The sequence below is a fragment of the Ahaetulla prasina genome, chromosome 4, assembly GCF_028640845.1.
Source record: "Ahaetulla prasina isolate Xishuangbanna chromosome 4, ASM2864084v1, whole genome shotgun sequence".
Classification (NCBI taxonomy): domain Eukaryota; kingdom Metazoa; phylum Chordata; class Lepidosauria; order Squamata; family Colubridae; genus Ahaetulla; species Ahaetulla prasina.
This window is the reverse complement of record NC_080542.1, coordinates 46,688,762-46,706,744: the sequence shown is the minus strand read 5'-3', so window position 1 is coordinate 46,706,744 and position 17,983 is coordinate 46,688,762. Positions and strand designations below refer to the sequence as shown.

General features: G+C 37.9%; 1 protein-coding gene across 3 annotated transcripts in view; it reads right to left on the bottom strand.

Annotated features, from left to right (window-relative positions):
- Nucleotides 1-8,761: 8,761 nt before the first annotated feature.
- Nucleotides 8,762-17,983, bottom strand: part of SLC4A1 (solute carrier family 4 member 1 (Diego blood group)) — a 70,580-nt gene continuing 61,358 nt past the window's right edge. For all 3 annotated transcript variants that reach the window (XM_058180852.1, XM_058180854.1, XM_058180855.1), the window contains 2 exons: nt 15,329-15,502; nt 8,762-10,725 (listed from right to left, as the gene is read on the bottom strand). In XM_058180852.1, the coding sequence (XP_058036835.1) occupies nt 10,645-10,725; nt 15,329-15,502 (255 nt within the window). In that variant the 3' untranslated portion in view covers nt 8,762-10,644. The remainder of the gene's footprint in view (nt 10,726-15,328; nt 15,503-17,983) is intronic.

Sequence of the window (17,983 nt, the reverse complement as noted above, 5' to 3'; positions counted from 1 at the left end):
AGCCTGGTTTATGCCCAACTCAGTGCTCTATTCCATAAAAGCAAGAAGATTTCTGCCTAAACTGAATGCAATACATTTTGCAAGTTCCAGAGTTAGCTTTAATAATGCAATTCAACACTTCTTTTTTCTGTAGTGGGACCAGCATTGTGGGAGAAACTGGATTGAATTGAATTAATAAAGAAATCTACTTCTTCATTAAAATAGTTCTGGATGAACTTCAAAACATATTTTTCCACCTACATTTTCAGGATTTAGACTTTTTAAAAATATTTGATGGGTTTTTCAATTTTAATATATTTTTAATTCATTCGGAGAATGTGGGAAGATGCAGTGTATAAATCTGTAAAATAAACACAATGGCTTAACACACAATCAATATGATGGAGATTGAGTTCTAGGATGTTACATAGATGTACAACTTATAACAAGAATTATGTGGTAGGGTTGGCACAAATTAAAATAATTTATTGGGGGGGAAAAAGAAAAATCTTGCATGGAGGGCAAAATTTGCCACAAGAAAAGAAAGTTGTCTTTCATCAGAAATAGCATGTGTTGAATGGGAAATGATGATCTGCACTAAACAAGCTAAAGTTTAAAGGCCCTTTTCCTATGTGCTGTTCAGCTCAAGCTCATCACCCACACTTTTTTTTTTTCAATTTGACATACAATAGTCATGAAGGTAAATCAGTTTGTGTAAAGCATTGGATTAGAAACTGAGACATTGGGCACTCCAGTCCCATTGCCAGTCACTCTTTCACAGCCCTAAGAAGTAGGCAGTGACAAACCACTTTGAAAAAATCTTGCTAAGAAAACTCTAGGGGCTTGTCCAAGCAGTTGCCATTGACTCAAAGACTCATAAACAAACTCTACCAAAGTTACTTACATGATAAACTAGGGCTAACTAGATTTAGGATATAATCCTATCTGTTAGTTTTATAAATAACTCAAGTTGGTGAACATCTTCCAACACACCTTCCTCCTCCTATTTTCTCCACAACAACAACCCCATGAGATGAGTTGGACTGAGAGAGAGTGACTGGCTCGTAGTTACCTAGCTGGTTTTCATGATAAGACAGGATTTGAACTCATGGTCTCCAGTTTTCTAACCTGGTACCTTAACCACTAGACTAAACTGGTTCTTATGGTGTGTCTTATATTATGCCAACTATTTTTTATGCTGAACTGGGAAACTACTTGATCTTTGGCATGCCATAAGAAGGCAAGTATATGTTTCTTATTTCTTGTATTCTTGCAGTCAAGAATCACAGAGAAAGGGAATTCAGATGATGATTGAACAACTTGTCAACAGAGTATTATTTGGGACTGAGTGATAGAACTGGAAAAAAACCACTATTTTTTATTTATTTAATTTATTCATTTCTTGCATTTCTGATACTTCCATTTTCATCAGAGAGTCTCTGGGCAGTGAACAGTAAAATGAAATATGTTTCAATGTAGCTATTGAATTTCGATGTAATACTACAAATTAATAAAAACAAAGATAAACTGTAACACTTTATATGTTTATTTTAAAAGTGTGATTTTTAAAAAAAATAGGCTTTTTAGTATCATGGGAACTAAACCATAGTCCCTGATGCTCAGCCCTCAAAAAAGTGAAGCTCTGAGAGCTTTTGTTCAGAGTGCCTCTCGTCACAACTCTCGAAGCTGATCAAATCTGTTTGCTTCTGATCAAATCTGTTTGCTGCAGAACTAAAGACTGTGTTTGCCTGTTATAAAGCCGCTCAGTTCATTTCTCAGGGCCTATCAGAGCAACCATCTTGATGCTCCTTCCTGTGGAGAGTTTTCAGTCCCTTGCCTAGTAAAGCACGTCAGATGAAGGGCCATAAAGCACTGAGTGAAACTAGGCTTATGCCAATCTGAAATAAAGGGTTTTTTTCCCTGCTTCTTCTGTACAACAGAAGTGTATTTTATAACGTACATCTCCCTCTGGTGGTTGGAGGTCCTAAAGAACAGGTTAGGGACCGGAAGTGATTTGTTATGCTGCGGCAGTTGAAAATCCAAAATGAGGGATTTTGGCTGGTTAGTTTGAATGAAGGGAAGTCTGATCATAGGCTGCCCTCCGATATTATTAGTTGATATCGCCAATAAGATCACAATTGCTTTCTTTCAATAAACAACTGTAATTTTTTTTAAAAAGCTAATTAATATTGTTTAATAGTCAACATTTTCTTTATGGAGGCTCTAAATTCTAATCCATTCTTGGTATTTCATATTAGCAAATATTATAATAGTTTCCTCTTTTTCCAAGGAGTTCAGTCAGCAGGTAATTTCTGCACAAAAACTCTGGGAGGAGATAAGATGGGAACAAGCATATGCATCTGGGTGGTAGGTTCTACTTACCTTTACAACTGGTTCGCATTGTGCCCCCGGGTGTGTGCTTGCTCCACTTGCGCATGAGCTCTTGATGACGTTTGGGTCAATGGGCGGAGCCTCCCACCAGTTTTACTACTGGTTCTATAGAATCGGTCCGAACCGGGGGCAATCCACCACTGATATGCATGTCTTTTATTTTTCATCCTATCTATCTCATTGCCTATTTCTACCTAAACTTTCGGGACATCCTACGTTGCCTTCAGTGACCAGCTTCTGCAGCTTAACACTGATCTAAACTTCAAAGAATTCTCTGATATTTGCAGCCAGAGTTCAGGGGTATCAGGCTGGGCAGGAATTAAATAAAGCAAAATAAATTTCTATGTATGTACAAAAAGAGAAAATTTTCTAATTGCACAATTGCCACCCCCATTTTTATTTCATTGACCCTATTCTAGAAGCTTCTGCCTACTTTGTAGTTCGGATAGAAGAGATTATCTGTAGCTCAGGATTGAACTGTAGGGTCCTTGGTGCTTTTTAAACTTGGTGGTTCTCTTGCGGACATTCAAACTAGGTAACATAATCAGTGCTAGTAGGGAGTGGAGTTTATTCTTATTTTTATATACTAGTGGTTTGTCCTGACAGTGTGGTGGGAGAGTTCTTGGTGGTTCCTTGATTAGGCTATTGTTTACTTCTTGATTATTGGTCTAGCGTTAGTGTTGATGTTACTTTCTGCTTATATGAGTGGAGTGGAAAATGTTCTGATGTTTTGATTTCTGTTTTGACTTTTTTGAGTGGTATGTAGATGTTATTTATCCCTATATGCCTGTTAATGGCCAATTTGTCTGAGTAGCCAACTTTCAGGAATTCCCTGATGCTTTTGGACTTAAATTGATCTAGGATGTTCAGTTTCCAAACTGAAACAATGGTTGACTCTATCTATGTATTGTGAAATTAAGGAGCTTTTGTTATGTTTTCTGACTGCTGGTTAGTATTCATGGATGTGCTCTGCTAGTCTTCTGCTTGTTTGTCCTATATGCTGTGTATTTTATAGATGATGCATGTTTTTTGGGGCTCTGAGTTTTTTGGTTTACTTAAGATATTTTGGAGGGCTTTAGTTGGTTTTGTGCTGTGGTGATCCCATGTGATTGTAATAGTTTGGTAGTGATTTCTGAGGTGTCTTTGATATATGGCAGTATTATCCTTTTCACAGCTTGTGTTGATTGTACTATGATAGGTGGAACATTTAGGAACTGTTTGATAAAGTTGCACAGATATCCGTTTTGTTGGAAGATATTGTATAAAAATGATCTGCTTCCTTTTTCTGATGTTCAGGATTGTTGCACTATTTAAATAGTGTTTTACACAGCTTCTCTCTGACCGGACGCAGACGGTGTTGACAGGGGGGCAGAGATCGACTCCGAGGCACCTCATGTGTGGGGTGCCACAGGGATCGATTCTCTCGCCTCTCCTGTTCAACATCTACATGAAGCCACTGGGTGATATCATCAGTGGTTTTGGGGTGAGATACCAACTGTACGCTGATGACACGCAGCTGTACTTTTCCACCCAGGCCACCCCAACGAAGCTATCGAAGTACTGTCCCGGTGTCTGGAGGCCGTACGGTTCTGGATGGGGAGGAACAGACTCAAACTTAATCCCTCCAAGACGGAGTGGCTGTGGATGCCGGCACCCCGGTACAGTCAGCTGCAGCCGCGGCTGTCTATTGGGGGCGAGTCATTGGCCCCGATGGAGAGGGTGCGCAACTTGGGCGTGCTCCTGGATGGGTGGCTGTCTTTTGAAGACCATTTGACAGCCGTCTCCAGGAGAGCTTTCTATCAGGTTTGCCTGATCCGCCAGTTGTCCCCTTCCTGGACCGGGATGCCCTATGCACGGTCACTCATGCTCTCGTTACCTCTCGTCTGGACTATTGCAATGCTCTCTCATGGGGCTCCCCTTGAAGAGCACCCGGAGACTCCAGCTAGTCCAGAATGCGGCTGCGCGGGTTATTGAAGGAGCAGTTCGGAGCTCCCATGTAACACCTATCCTGCGCAGACTGCACTGGCTGCCTGCTGTCTTCCGGGTGCGCTTCAAGGTATTAGTTACTACCTTTAAAGCGCTCCATGGCTTAGGACCGGGATACCTACAGGACCGTCTACTGACAACGACTATCTCCCAACGACCGGTGCGCTCTCACAGAGAGGGGTTCCTCAGGGTGCCGTCAGCCAAGCAATGTCGGGGGGGCCTTCTCTGTGGGGGCTCCTACCCTATGGAACGAGCTTCTCCCTGGACTCCGACAAATACCTGACCTTAGGACCTTCCGCCGCGAACTTAAAACCTACTTATTTCGTCTTGCTGGACTCGCTTAAATTTTATATTATTAAATTGATTTATGGGTTTTAAATTTTTTAGTAAATTTTAGAGGGAATATTTTTATCTATAAGTAGCCAAATTAAATAGGTTTTTTTAAGGGTTGTTTTTAGTTTTGTATTGTTGTTTTCTTTCTGTATTTTATTTGTGGCTGTAAACCGCCCTGAGTCCTTTGGGAGAAGGGCGGTCTATAAATAAAATAATAATAATAATAATAATAATAATAATAATAATAATAATAATAATAATAATAATAATAATTATTATTATTATTATTATTATTATTCTCTTGTGGGAAGTTGAGTAGATATTTTGGTAGTGGAGCACTTAGTTGGTGTGAGTAATTTTAAAATTGGCTTTTCTAATCTGCCATCACTGCCTCTGGTGATGAGGATATCTATAAAGATAGTGTGATGTTGTTTTCTTCTTCCCTTGTGAATTTTATTCCTTTGAAGTTGTTGATAATTCCATGTGTTTTCTCTAGTTGGTCACTTGGAGTTGCATGTATGGGAGTTTGTAATAGTTTGCAGTAAATTGGTGGAACGTGTATTTTGTGGGTTTTAATATCTCAGACAAGTGTCAGTACTTCTAAGTAGATCAGAGTATGAAATGAAAATCTTGTAGGTCAAAATTACTTTTTGCAAGGTTAGAGTACATGATGACATTACTTTGAATGCACTCCCCCCCCTTTATCCTTGTGACAACTCGGGAAAATGTTATCTGAGATACTTTCTCAGAATACATTTCTGTCTGTCTCAGCTCTTTTTTATCTGACTGTAGTCAAAGGCTCTTTCTCCTATTCCTCAAGGCCATTCCCTCTTCACTTTACACCAAATTACTGTTTGCATGAAATGCAAAAAAATGAGTGGCATACCACTATTTTTGTCCTGCGCCACATCACACATAGCATTTTTTATTAAGTTTGTAGCTTGCCATATTTCTAGATCTGGGCTGCAACATTTCAGTTCACATTCAATATCTTGGTCGCATATTAGTAATTTGGTGTATTCCAGCCCACATCCAGATTTCTGGCTTAAACCCGAAATGGTTGCCATTTGGAGGTTTCTTTAGTTTTATTAACAATAGGTATTCCCACAAGTGCATTTATCATTTTAGGCAGGGTTCCTTGTACTGCCAGGTTTTGAGAATAACTCATATTTATGTTTTTAGATGATTTATAGAGCCACAGACTTTGCACCAGTGACTCTGGATGCATTGAAAAATTTAAAACAATCATAATTGTATAAATTCATGACATCAAGTTAAACAGTAACTTCCCAAACAAAAAGACATTACCCACCTAACTGCCTAATTTCAAAGCCTAGGTTTTCAGAGCTTTACTCATATCTCTGGATGGATGATGTTCCATAAGGCAGATGCAATCATAGAGACAGCACAACTCCAGGGTCTTACAAGATAGAATTGTTTGATGGAGAGGAGACCAACTCTGCTGGACTGCTTTGGTGGGCAGAAACAATGAGGAAGAGGTTCTTTAATAAGTGTGCAAGATTTCATTGTACATTTCTTAAATATGCCAATTAGTATAGTACGCTAAATTAAAATATATGTATTTTATGTTGTTAATTAAATAAGTCCCGGTTCAATGGGGAAGCAAGCACTACATCTATTAATATTTCCCCATATTTTTATTTTAATTTATGGATGGAATGGTCGCTCAGTGATTAAAGTGCTGGGCTTCTCGCTGGAAAACTGGCCAGCCCAGGTTCCGAAGCTCCTATCTGAGCTCCTATCCTCATTCCAACTCCTGCCAATCTAGCAGTTTGAAAGCATACAAATGCAAATAGATAAATAACAGCACTCCCTGAGGTCATGCTGGCCACATAACCACAAAATGTCTTTGGGCAGTGCTGGCTGAATGTCCTTGAAACGGAGATGAGCACGATTCCCTATAGCCAGCAAGGACTAGTGGTGGAAAATAAGTTGGGACTCCTTTGCCTTTTTCTAAAATATTTTAATTTATCTTGGGAAAAAGATTCTTTTCACTGTAATTTCAGTCAATATTATATCACAGATAAGAATGTAGATTTAAGTGATTAAATGCTCCTGTATATAAATATTACTAGTATTCTTCTTCCTCCTTTTCCCATTAATAGCAATAATTACTTATAAAGTGTCAGGACTGGCTGTAATTCCTAAAATTTAAGGTTTTGTGTGTTGCGATTTCTCATTCTCTTCTAGCTTTGTTTTGTTGGACTGTAAAACTTCACAGCATTAGGAATAGAAAGGAGGCTTTTATCTCACCAATCTGTTAGAGGAACATTAACCAATTCCACTGAGAAGACCTTGAATGGAGCACTAAATTACAGGATTATACTTTTTCCAAGGGTTATTCATAGGTGAAGAACTGTGAGTTTTGATTGCAAATACTCTGAACAGCTTATTTGTTATTATTTTTAAAAAGTAAGTTTATTACTTCTGGTATTTCTCAAAACAAGAAAATCATTGCAATCATATTGGCTTAATCATGCCTAAAGCAAAATAAGATCATATAAAATAAATGCAACATGTTATCCCAAGATCTTGTTTCTTGCTGCCCTTGTTAAAAAATATCTGACACAGCAGAGATAGCAAAGCAAATGAAACATCAAATATGATTTTTAATAAGTTATAAAAGCCCATTATCACTAAATTAGTGTACACCTTTAGTTATAAAGGAAATCCCACTGCAGGAGAGGGGATCCTATCTCTATAACCTGTTAATAACTGAGAGACAATGGAGTGTGATTAAGTTGTTGGATTATGGCTATGATGAAAGCCATATTTGGCATGGAAAATTGTAGGGTGACTTTTGGTCAGCCACTATTTTTCAGCCCACCTTGCCCCACATCACAAGATTGTTGCTGTGCTGAGATATTGGAGAGGGAGTATTATACACATTACTTCGAACTCTTGGAAGAATCTAATGAATAAGAATTTAAAAACCTGATATACCAGATATCTATAGATATAATTTGCTATTTTAACACACTGGGTTTAGTTGTTGAGTTTGTATCTGTTGCACTGCTAATCAAGACAAAGCAGTTCATCTAGACCCCTATATGCATAAATAGCAACGCAAATGATACTATAGGATTAATGTAGAATAAGAATCCCTGTAATATGTTATTGACAATTATAAAATGGCTTTCAGGATACAATGGCTTTCTACTAATTCAAACTGAAATTATTGTGTTGAATTCTATCAAGGGAGAGGGTCTGAAGCAGGGGTGAAATCTACTTACCTTCCTTACTGGTTCGGAAGTGCATGCGCCCCAAGTGTGCACTTTGTTCATGCGCGCAGACCTCCACATGCACAAAACCTGCGCATGCGCAGAAGGTAAAAAGCACATTACCTCCTGGTTAAAACCTGGTTAAAATGACACCCGGGTGGGTGGGTGGAGCTTTGCTCCACCACTGCTACCAGATCGCCGAACCAGCGGCCATGATCGCTATCGGATCACGCAATCTGGGAGCATTTCACCCCTGGTCTGAACCCATGGCTCCAAGGTTAAATACATCTTTGGTTTTATTTTCTTTCTCTTTAATAAAAGGACCTAAAAATTTCATGGATCAGAATACCAGGTTTTTTCCCCCCTTTTAACAGAGGGGAAACTGAGAAGTTCACATGAAGGACACAATAACACTGGTCATCTCAATAATTTATGCTGGCATAATATTTTTAAAGAAGGAAGTTTCATTTGGCTTTCATGACTAATCTATACTGATCTAGTCACTTTTTATATTGTATGTATACCAAATCCTTTATTTAAAGCCACATAAGCTAATGTCCATCTTCATACTTTGGGAAATAAGTTCCATAAATTGTTTATGCATTGCAAGAGGAAATATTACTGTTTGTTTTTTCTCCAGTCCTTCTCCTAATCAAATTAATGCTAAGCAGTGCATGGTTAGAACCATGATTCATCCTGGATAATGTAAAATAATAAAGAGAAAATATCTTAGTCATGCACAGAAAGTTTTCACTCATAATGCAAAATAATGGTAATCTATGCATGCCTGGGATTAGAAGGCAGGCATTGACAAGTTGAAGCACTCCAGATATTGTTGAGTTTAGCACCTTTATTATTTTTTAGGAAATAACAAATAATAATATTGCTGAAATGACTATTACCAATATTGAATTCATATCACCATGAGAAACATTTTCAAAAATTCTAAGGAGGAAATGGAACCTGCTGCATTTATATAGATCCTGCATTAATATAGATCCTACATTCATCACTATTGCTACAATCATGTGGAAAAGAAACCCTATAAGATGACAAACTTTCAGTGGGCAACATGTGACATTACTGAGAAGAAAAAACATGGTTTGCCAAAGACCATTTGAAAAGTGTTTGGGAAGCGAAAGTTAATGAGGACTCAAAGCTTGATTCAGAACAACACCCAATATAGAGATTTGAAATGAGAGGGAAAGAAAGTTCTATATTGCTATATATAAGTACTGTTAGATTGATGTATGTGAAATATCAAGGTGTGCAAAAAGTAAACCCTATTTTGCAATAACAGTCTGCAAATTAAGCCTGTTTGCAAACATTAGCTTAGAATGGCTTCTTGGATGCAGGAATATTTGAATACTTTGGAATGGTTAATAAGTGAGAAGGGGGAAGGAAGGACTGATTGGTGAGATTTACACATTTTTACACACATTTTTCTATTCTTAAGGACTAGTAATTGGTATTTAATTGGAAGCTAGGAATCTCCGGATGTTAATATGCATCAGGGTAGTTGCCTTTGCTGCACTTTCAAGTAAACAGCTTTAATTATTATAATCTGGGATATACTATTTTTTTGTCAAGTGGCACATTTCCCAGGTAGGGATTTAGATAGATGCCGGCTTAAGGGAAAAACAGTAGGGTTTGTTAAAACTTAACTACAAGAACAAGCAAGCAACAGAAGTAACCAAGGCAGAACTGTATTCTTGGACAATGCCTTCATCATATTAGCATACTTCAAGTTTCAGTGGGAAAGGGAGTAGGATGAATTCACAAAAAATGAAATCCATCTTCAAAGAAAAAAGATGACTAGCTTTCCAGGGAAGCCATTTTTTCAAATATGTCATCCCCACTTGACAAGCTGAGATGGATTTCATTCATCTGTCAGCGTTTCACATCAAATGAGTGTTCTTGATTATTGAAACGATGTTTCTGCCACTTCCATTCCTGGTTTCCACCATGAGATTAGGCTTGTTGCTTCTTTCCATTATGAATATGGCACCCTCCTTGTGTTTTTTCTGTGTCTCATTTTCATGCTCCAGCATTTTCTTATTCTATAATTCCAGTGGTTAAAGAAAGATCTTACTGCCTTTTCTTCTTAGCTTCAGTCCACTCCAGCATTCTGAAGCATTCACTTCAGAGAACAGTGATGGATTTTCAGCATTTCTTTCAAAAAACATTACAGATGTCTGGCAATGTGAGTAATAAAAATGTTTCTCATCTTGGTAGAAAAGGAGATGGGTTCCTCTATGACCAATAAAGCTTCACACACACAAACACACAAATACAGAAGAGAAGCATCTGGGTTATAGCTGCATTAAAAATGGAGTCCACTGTTAACATGTATCATCTCTTCAACAATTCTTGCATATCTTGATACCATTTTCCCCTTCTGGGAAAGTACGTCTATTTCCTAAATCTTAAGAAAGAAATGTTAAGATTCACTATCGAACTATAATTTGACTGGGGAAAAATATGTTTCTTAAATCCTATAGGATCCATGTGTTGACAATTATATGTATTTACACCACCAGAATGTTTGGCCATGTGCAATTAATGTATACATACATATATATATATATATATATATATATATACTCCGATTCATATAGCTATATGGATATCTTCCTCCAGATTCTGATATCCAATGTTTTTTGGGGAAAAAATTTGGTACTTCATTTGCCTAGTGGCAGCAGCAGCTGGGTGCTCAGATGGGCATCTGGACTTCATCATAGACATCTTGGCCTTCTGTCTCATCAAAAGTCACCTCAGCATCATCAGCATCCAACTGGAAGGTAATGAAAGAAGTACATTTAGAAGCCAAGTGTGGCTAAGAAAATTGAGTGCTGTATGTAAACCTTGAAAATCTTGATTTTCTTTTTCATTTGCCAAGGATTAAGTAGTTTCAAATAGTCATTACATATGAAACCAGTTTATATAGAAACAGATAATTAATAAGCTTATTCATAATAATAAGTTAGTTAGTACTATTTACTTCATTAGTGTGTAATCTTTAGCACTACATTTGTTAAGAGATGCTTTCTCCAAGCCTTGGAGGTATTTTCAGTGGCTCTCCAAAAGTTACCAACAAAGTCCAATATTCAATAAAACACTGAAAAATGAAATGAAAAATATCAACTATATGGGGAATAGCTGTGATAACTGCAGTTAATTATATTTTACTTTTAATTAATTTTGAATCAATGAAACTTAATTTATATTTGATACTGTCCTCACTCACTTCATCCTGGCTCTATCTACTTTGTAAAATATTGCCTCTGTCATTCCACCTAAAGATTAAATATAGAACTAAGAGATTAAAAAATGGCAACTCTCCAAGGACAAAATGGCAATTCTCCAAGGGTAAAACACAGAGGTATCTATCTCAACCCCTCTGTTGAGTTCCTTTTAAGGTGGAGATATCAGGACTGAATCTCAAAACGTATGATTTTCTGCTGAGCATTTAGATCATGATGGAAAAAATATATTCAAGTGAATACTAAGAGTTTACAGCAACTTAATGGCTGATCTAATGGTGCTAATTATCACTTTCAAAGCCTTACATGACTTGAAACCAGATTATTTGAAAGACTGTGTTTTCCCAGTCACATCTACCCTCCCCAACAGAATGTGAAGGAAGCGAATGTTATGGATCCTCTCTCCTAAGAAGGTCCAGCATCTAGCATGACCAAGCAGAAGGGACTTCTCCATGATGGCTTCTATCCTGTGAAACATCATCCCTGCAAAGATAAAATTGTCCTCCATTTTGGTATCTTTCACAAGGCCTCAAAGAAGCGGCTTTGATTGTTGTTGCCTGAGAGTGGGAAGTTATTACTTTTTTATTGTTTTTGTATTGAGCTTTTATCCTTGTAAGCCACTTGGAGTCACAGAGATTAAATTGGGCGGATATATATATATATATATATATATATATATATATATATATATATATATATATATATATATGTAGGTCTCTGGTTATTCGGGTTTTCTCCCGCGTAAAATTGGAAGTGTCTTGGCGACGTTTCGACGAAGTCTCATTCGTCATCTTCAGGTTTCAGCTTCGTGCTTCTGGGAGCACGAAGCTGAAGCCTGAAGATGACGAATGAGATTTCGTCGAAACATCGCCAAGACACTTCCAATTTTACACGGGAGAAAACCCGAATAACCAAAGACCTACATATATAGATAGATAGATAGATAGATAGATAGATAGATAGATAGATAGATAGAGATAGATAGATAGATATAGATATATAGATATATAGATATATAGATATATTCTTAAATATATAAATAAGCTATGTTGTTATGTCACCAATTCATATATATTCAACTCTGCTATATGGTTCCTTATTCTTAAATTGTGATATATCCTCATTATTAGTGATGAACTGAAGTGCACAGAAATTCATCAATAATTTCCTTCTTGTGCTAAATAACTACAGACCAAAATAATGCAAATTCTTTTTGTTCTCTCAGATACATCAAATTTTGCATCAAGATGCAAAAGGAGCTTTGGGCTCAAAGTAACTCTTAGCTGCCAGATATGGACATGAGTATTTTTCCTCAATCATGCCAATCCACCATGACTAAGAAAAGCACTGAGTGCTTTACATGTACTATGTAGTAGTTTGGGGAAAACCAAGGGCGTAATCTTATAGACAATTTTGCTAGACATTAAAATTCAATAAAATTCAAAGGAGAGACACCCAGTGACAGATAATGCTAATGGAACACCCAAGCTGATGAACTTGCTGCTAGTAAACCTGTTCCAATAGAGGAAAAACAATTGTAGCGGAACAATGTGCATTGTAGGAACTATAGCAGCATGTATTTTAATTTTTTTATATTGCAGCACCACCACTACAACCCATATAATGTGAATATAGGTTCACATTATACATGAAAAATTTTCATCAAGTTCAGTAGGAGGGAAAAGCATGATGATCTCTGCTTCTACAATGCTTCATAGAAAAAAGATTCATTCACTTTGCATTATATCCACACAGAAAGACAGGCTGTTCTTGACTTTCTTATTCATACACATCTATAAGTATCCAAGGTGAGAGGCTGTGCGGGCCCAACACATAAATCAATTGGTCTTGTACTTCAGCACGCATCAGCAGTGACCAAAATGGATGTGGCTACATCTCATGAGATTGTCCTCTAACTGATAGGCTTTGACAAGTTATTGTTATTGGTGCCATGAAAATTATTGGTGTCATGAAACATTCTGGGATGACTCTGTCCATCTCAGTTGCTAATAAAAATAAAGCTTCGACTATATCATAAATTTGGCCAATTCCCTGTTAAAGCTCTTCACATTGGTGGCTGTGACTCCATTTCATGGAAAGAAATTGCAAACTTTAAATAAGAACTGAATGTAGACATGTGTCTCTTGAGCCCACCATCAACTGCTTTGGACAGCCCTGCATTTCAGAAGTTTTGAGGAAAAAATGTGGGATATATTGCTATATGAAGTGTAGGTGCGCACATTACTCTTTTCTGGATGTGGGTAAGATTTCTTTCAGGAAAGTTAATCAGGGGTGAATGCACAAATCCTTCTGTGTATGTTCAGAGGATAAAAAACAGGTTACTCCCTGGTTAGGGTTAGGATTAGGGTTAGGCTCCATCCACCAGGTGGGGGGGTGGAGCCTTGAGTTGCCATCGCTACTGGTTCTTTGAACCACTGGCAGTCATTGCTACCAGTTTGGCTGAACCGGGCCGAACCAGGAGCATTTCACTCCTGAAGTTAATCATTATTGACTTGCAGGTTATATGAGTCAGATCTGCACGGATAGGCACATATCTTTTAAATAAAGAAATGATTAAATACACACATAAGTTTCCCATCAGAATTTCCCATTGATGAGGGAGAAGAGAGAGCACCACAGTACTTACACACTTGAGCTCAATGTCTGTGAAAATGACAGGAGCAGAAAGCGTCGAAGAGGGACAGTCAGAATGAGTATAAAAGGCAAAGCAAGGAGGCTGGGCTGGATTTCACTCCCACAGCAATCCTAGGCAGAGAATCTGGGTGAAGGTGAAGATATGCATCGCCAGGTCTTTACCTTTGGGATAAAAAGAAAACAGGAATAGTTGGCAACATTAGCAGCTCTTTCCTTCAACCACTGGCCAGAGTCAATACTGGCCTGGCAATGACATTAAAATTCAATAAAATTCAAAGGAGAGACACCCAGTGACAGATAATGCTAATGGAACACCCAAGCTGATGAACTTGCTGCTAGTAAACCTGTTCCAATAGAGGAAAAACAATTGTAGCGGAACAATGTGCATTGTAGGAACTATAGCAGCATGTATTTTAATTTTTTTATATTGCAGCACCACCACTACAACCCATATAATGTGAATATAGGTTCACATTATACATGAAAAATTTTCATCAAGTTCAGTAGGAGGGAAAAGCATGATGATCTCTGCTTCTACAATGCTTCATAGAAAAAAGATTCATTCACTTTGCATTATATCCACACAGAAAGACAGGCTGTTCTTGACTTTCTTATTCATACACATCTATAAGTATCCAAGGTGAGAGGCTGTGCGGGCCCAACACATAAATCAATTGGTCTTGTACTTCAGCACGCATCAGCAGTGACCAAAATGGATGTGGCTACATCTCATGAGATTGTCCTCTAACTGATAGGCTTTGACAAGTTATTGTTATTGGTGCCATGAAAATTATTGGTGTCATGAAACATTCTGGGATGACTCTGTCCATCTCAGTTGCTAATAAAAATAAAGCTTCGACTATATCATAAATTTGGCCAATTCCCTGTTAAAGCTCTTCACATTGGTGGCTGTGACTCCATTTCATGGAAAGAAATTGCAAACTTTAAATAAGAACTGAATGTAGACATGTGTCTCTTGAGCCCACCATCAACTGCTTTGGACAGCCCTGCATTTCAGAAGTTTTGAGGAAAAAATGTGGGATATATTGCTATATGAAGTGTAGGTGCGCACATTACTCTTTTCTGGATGTGGGTAAGATTTCTTTCAGGAAAGTTAATCAGGGGTGAATGCACAAATCCTTCTGTGTATGTTCAGAGGATAAAAAACAGGTTACTCCCTGGTTAGGGTTAGGATTAGGGTTAGGCTCCATCCACCAGGTGGGGGGGTGGAGCCTTGAGTTGCCATCGCTACTGGTTCTTTGAACCACTGGCAGTCATTGCTACCAGTTTGGCTGAACCGGGCCGAACCAGGAGCATTTCACTCCTGAAGTTAATCATTATTGACTTGCAGGTTATATGAGTCAGATCTGCACGGATAGGCACATATCTTTTAAATAAAGAAATGATTAAATACACACATAAGTTTCCCATCAGAATTTCCCATTGATGAGGGAGAAGAGAGAGCACCACAGTACTTACACACTTGAGCTCAATGTCTGTGAAAATGACAGGGAGCAGAAAGCGTCGAAGAGGGACAGTCAGAATGAGTATAAAAGGCAAAGCAAGGGAGGCTGGGCTGGATTTCACTCCCCACAGCAATCCTAGGCAGAGAATCTGGGTGAAGGTGAAGATATGCATACGCCAGGTCTTTACCTTTGGGATAAAAAGAAAACAGGAATAGTTGGCAACATTAGCAGCTCTTTCCTTCAACCACTGGCCAGAGTCAATACTGGCCTGGCAATGACATTTAATTTATATGTATGTGAGTACATGTGTATGAATGGCACACCGTGCAAAAATGTAATATGTTTTTCTTTTTCTTGTTGCAATCTGTAAGTCCAGCCATTGAGATTTGTTAACCTTAGTACATGTCACACAATTGTGTGAAAATTCATGTTTTATATTTTAAGCATTTTTATATTCTTAGAACTGTAAGCCACCCAGAGACACTGGCTTAGATGGATGGTTACAGAAATGGAATAACTAAATAAAACTTCAGCCATTGAAATTTCAAGTGCAAGGATAGCACAAATTATGGCTAAATCTGGTATGTGAATTTAGCCATTATGAGCTTTCGCTTAATGTAGGTTTGAACTTTATTGTGGCTTATTCAACAGGCTAGGCTTAAAATCAGGCATACCCAGTGGTGGGATTCAAATAATTTAACAACCGGTTCTCTGCCCTAATGATTTCTTCCAACAACCAGTTCATCAAACTGTTCAGAAAGTTAAGAACCGGTTCTCCCGAAGTGGTGCGAACTGGCTGAATCCCATCACTGGGCATACCTCTCTATGAATCATGATGAAATTACTGAGAGCATTAATCTGTCAAACTCTGGCCCTCACACAACTCCAAGATCTCATGCAGAGGCCTTTCCCAGGCCTGCTATTGTAAATTAGATTGTGGCTTTTCCATATGCAAAGCATAGGTTTTATCACTCAGTTACCAACTTTCTTGGTCATATTTTGGTTTCAGTGACTGTGATCTCACAAGCACACTGAGCCATAGATTAGCCAGCCATTTTTAGCCCATCAGCCCAATAGCCCAGAGGTCTCCAACTTTAACAACTTTAAGACTTGTGGACTCCAACTCCCAGAGTTGAAGTCCACAAGTCTTAAAGTTGCCAAGGTTGGAGACCCCTGCAGTAGCCTGTTTTGCAAATTCAACTTTTGTAATTAATCAGGAAGAGTCAGATACATAGAATGGCTCAAGTGATATACAATGCATCTGATATAGCTCTGCAGCTTACAAAAACTCCTATGCTTTTTAATAATATTTATTAGTTAGAAAAGGATTCCTGATCATTTTGCTACATAGACTAACACTTTCCTCTTAAAATGCCTTTGTGGCTAACTCAGTGGCTGTATTTCTATGACAGATTTGTCCTATGATCAACTTAAAAATTCTGACAGAGGTTTTACTTAAAAATTCTGGTTCCATAATACTCCAATCAAAGCCCTCTAAATTGCAAGACAGATATGCTCAAGCTTTGATAAAAGAATCTTTGATATTTCCGATCAAGCTTTCATATGGTGTTGCAAATTGCCTAGAATCACTTAGGTGAGATGGGTGGTGTGGAAATGTAATAAACAAACAAACAAATAATAAATACTTCAATGAAGCTCAGAAAGAAGTATATATTTCCATTACTTCTTTGGCTTATCTATAGAAACTTCCACATGGCACTGTTCCACAGTTCCACTCTTCCAACCCCATGATTTGAACCTGGCTACATAATCATTTTTATGCTTGCCAAACATTGAGAGCAAGAAAGAAATTTCAAATTCCAGCTATCCAGTAGCAGAGGCCAAAAATCATTGATTGCTGCTTTGCACTCTGAGCTACACCTGTTCCTGGAACAATCAAAATGTATACCACATAAAAGTGTAGGTCTGAATAAATTACTTTTCTCTTCTCAGGTTTTCTAGCTGTTCACAAATGCCTCCCATGAAATAGCTTGTCTGTCTGTCTGTCTGTCTGTCTCTCTCTCTCTCTCTCTCTCCACATACACACACACACAGAGTTCCTTGAGAACTGTAAAGAAGGCATGACACCATGATTCTATAGCCAAGCTCTTTTTCCAACATAATTATGGTTATAGGGTTTTAGTGTAAAGCCTCTTATGTATGGGCATTGGAAGTCAGAGGTATAAGCCCCCTTGCATCCAAAGGAGAATACAGCAAGAGTTTTGATGTGGACTATTTATGTAAGAAGGGGGAATCAAAACAAATAGGACTCTTTTTTATTTACAAGGATAGTAAAACTACCTAGAAACTGATAAGAAAGATCAAAATCTAATTTATTGATATGACCATGAAATTTAACTTCAGATGGGAAGTGATAGGATAAAACAAGAGTTCCTGTAAATCGGAAAATGATTCACCTTCAAACTTTGCAGAATCCCAACATTAGAAATTGCAAAACAGTTTTCCATTTGTACTACAGCAAATGCAGAAGATGATCAGCTTGGTTTCTCAAGGAGGTAGAAGTAATATTAACACTCCATGTGGAAGTCATAGACAAAGTCAGGGACTAATATTTAGGGAGCAAACCTCTTGACCCATAGATCTATCTGTTCTTCTCACTTTAGCAATTCTCAAGCTCACAACTCAAGAAAAATGTAGTAGTTATGCC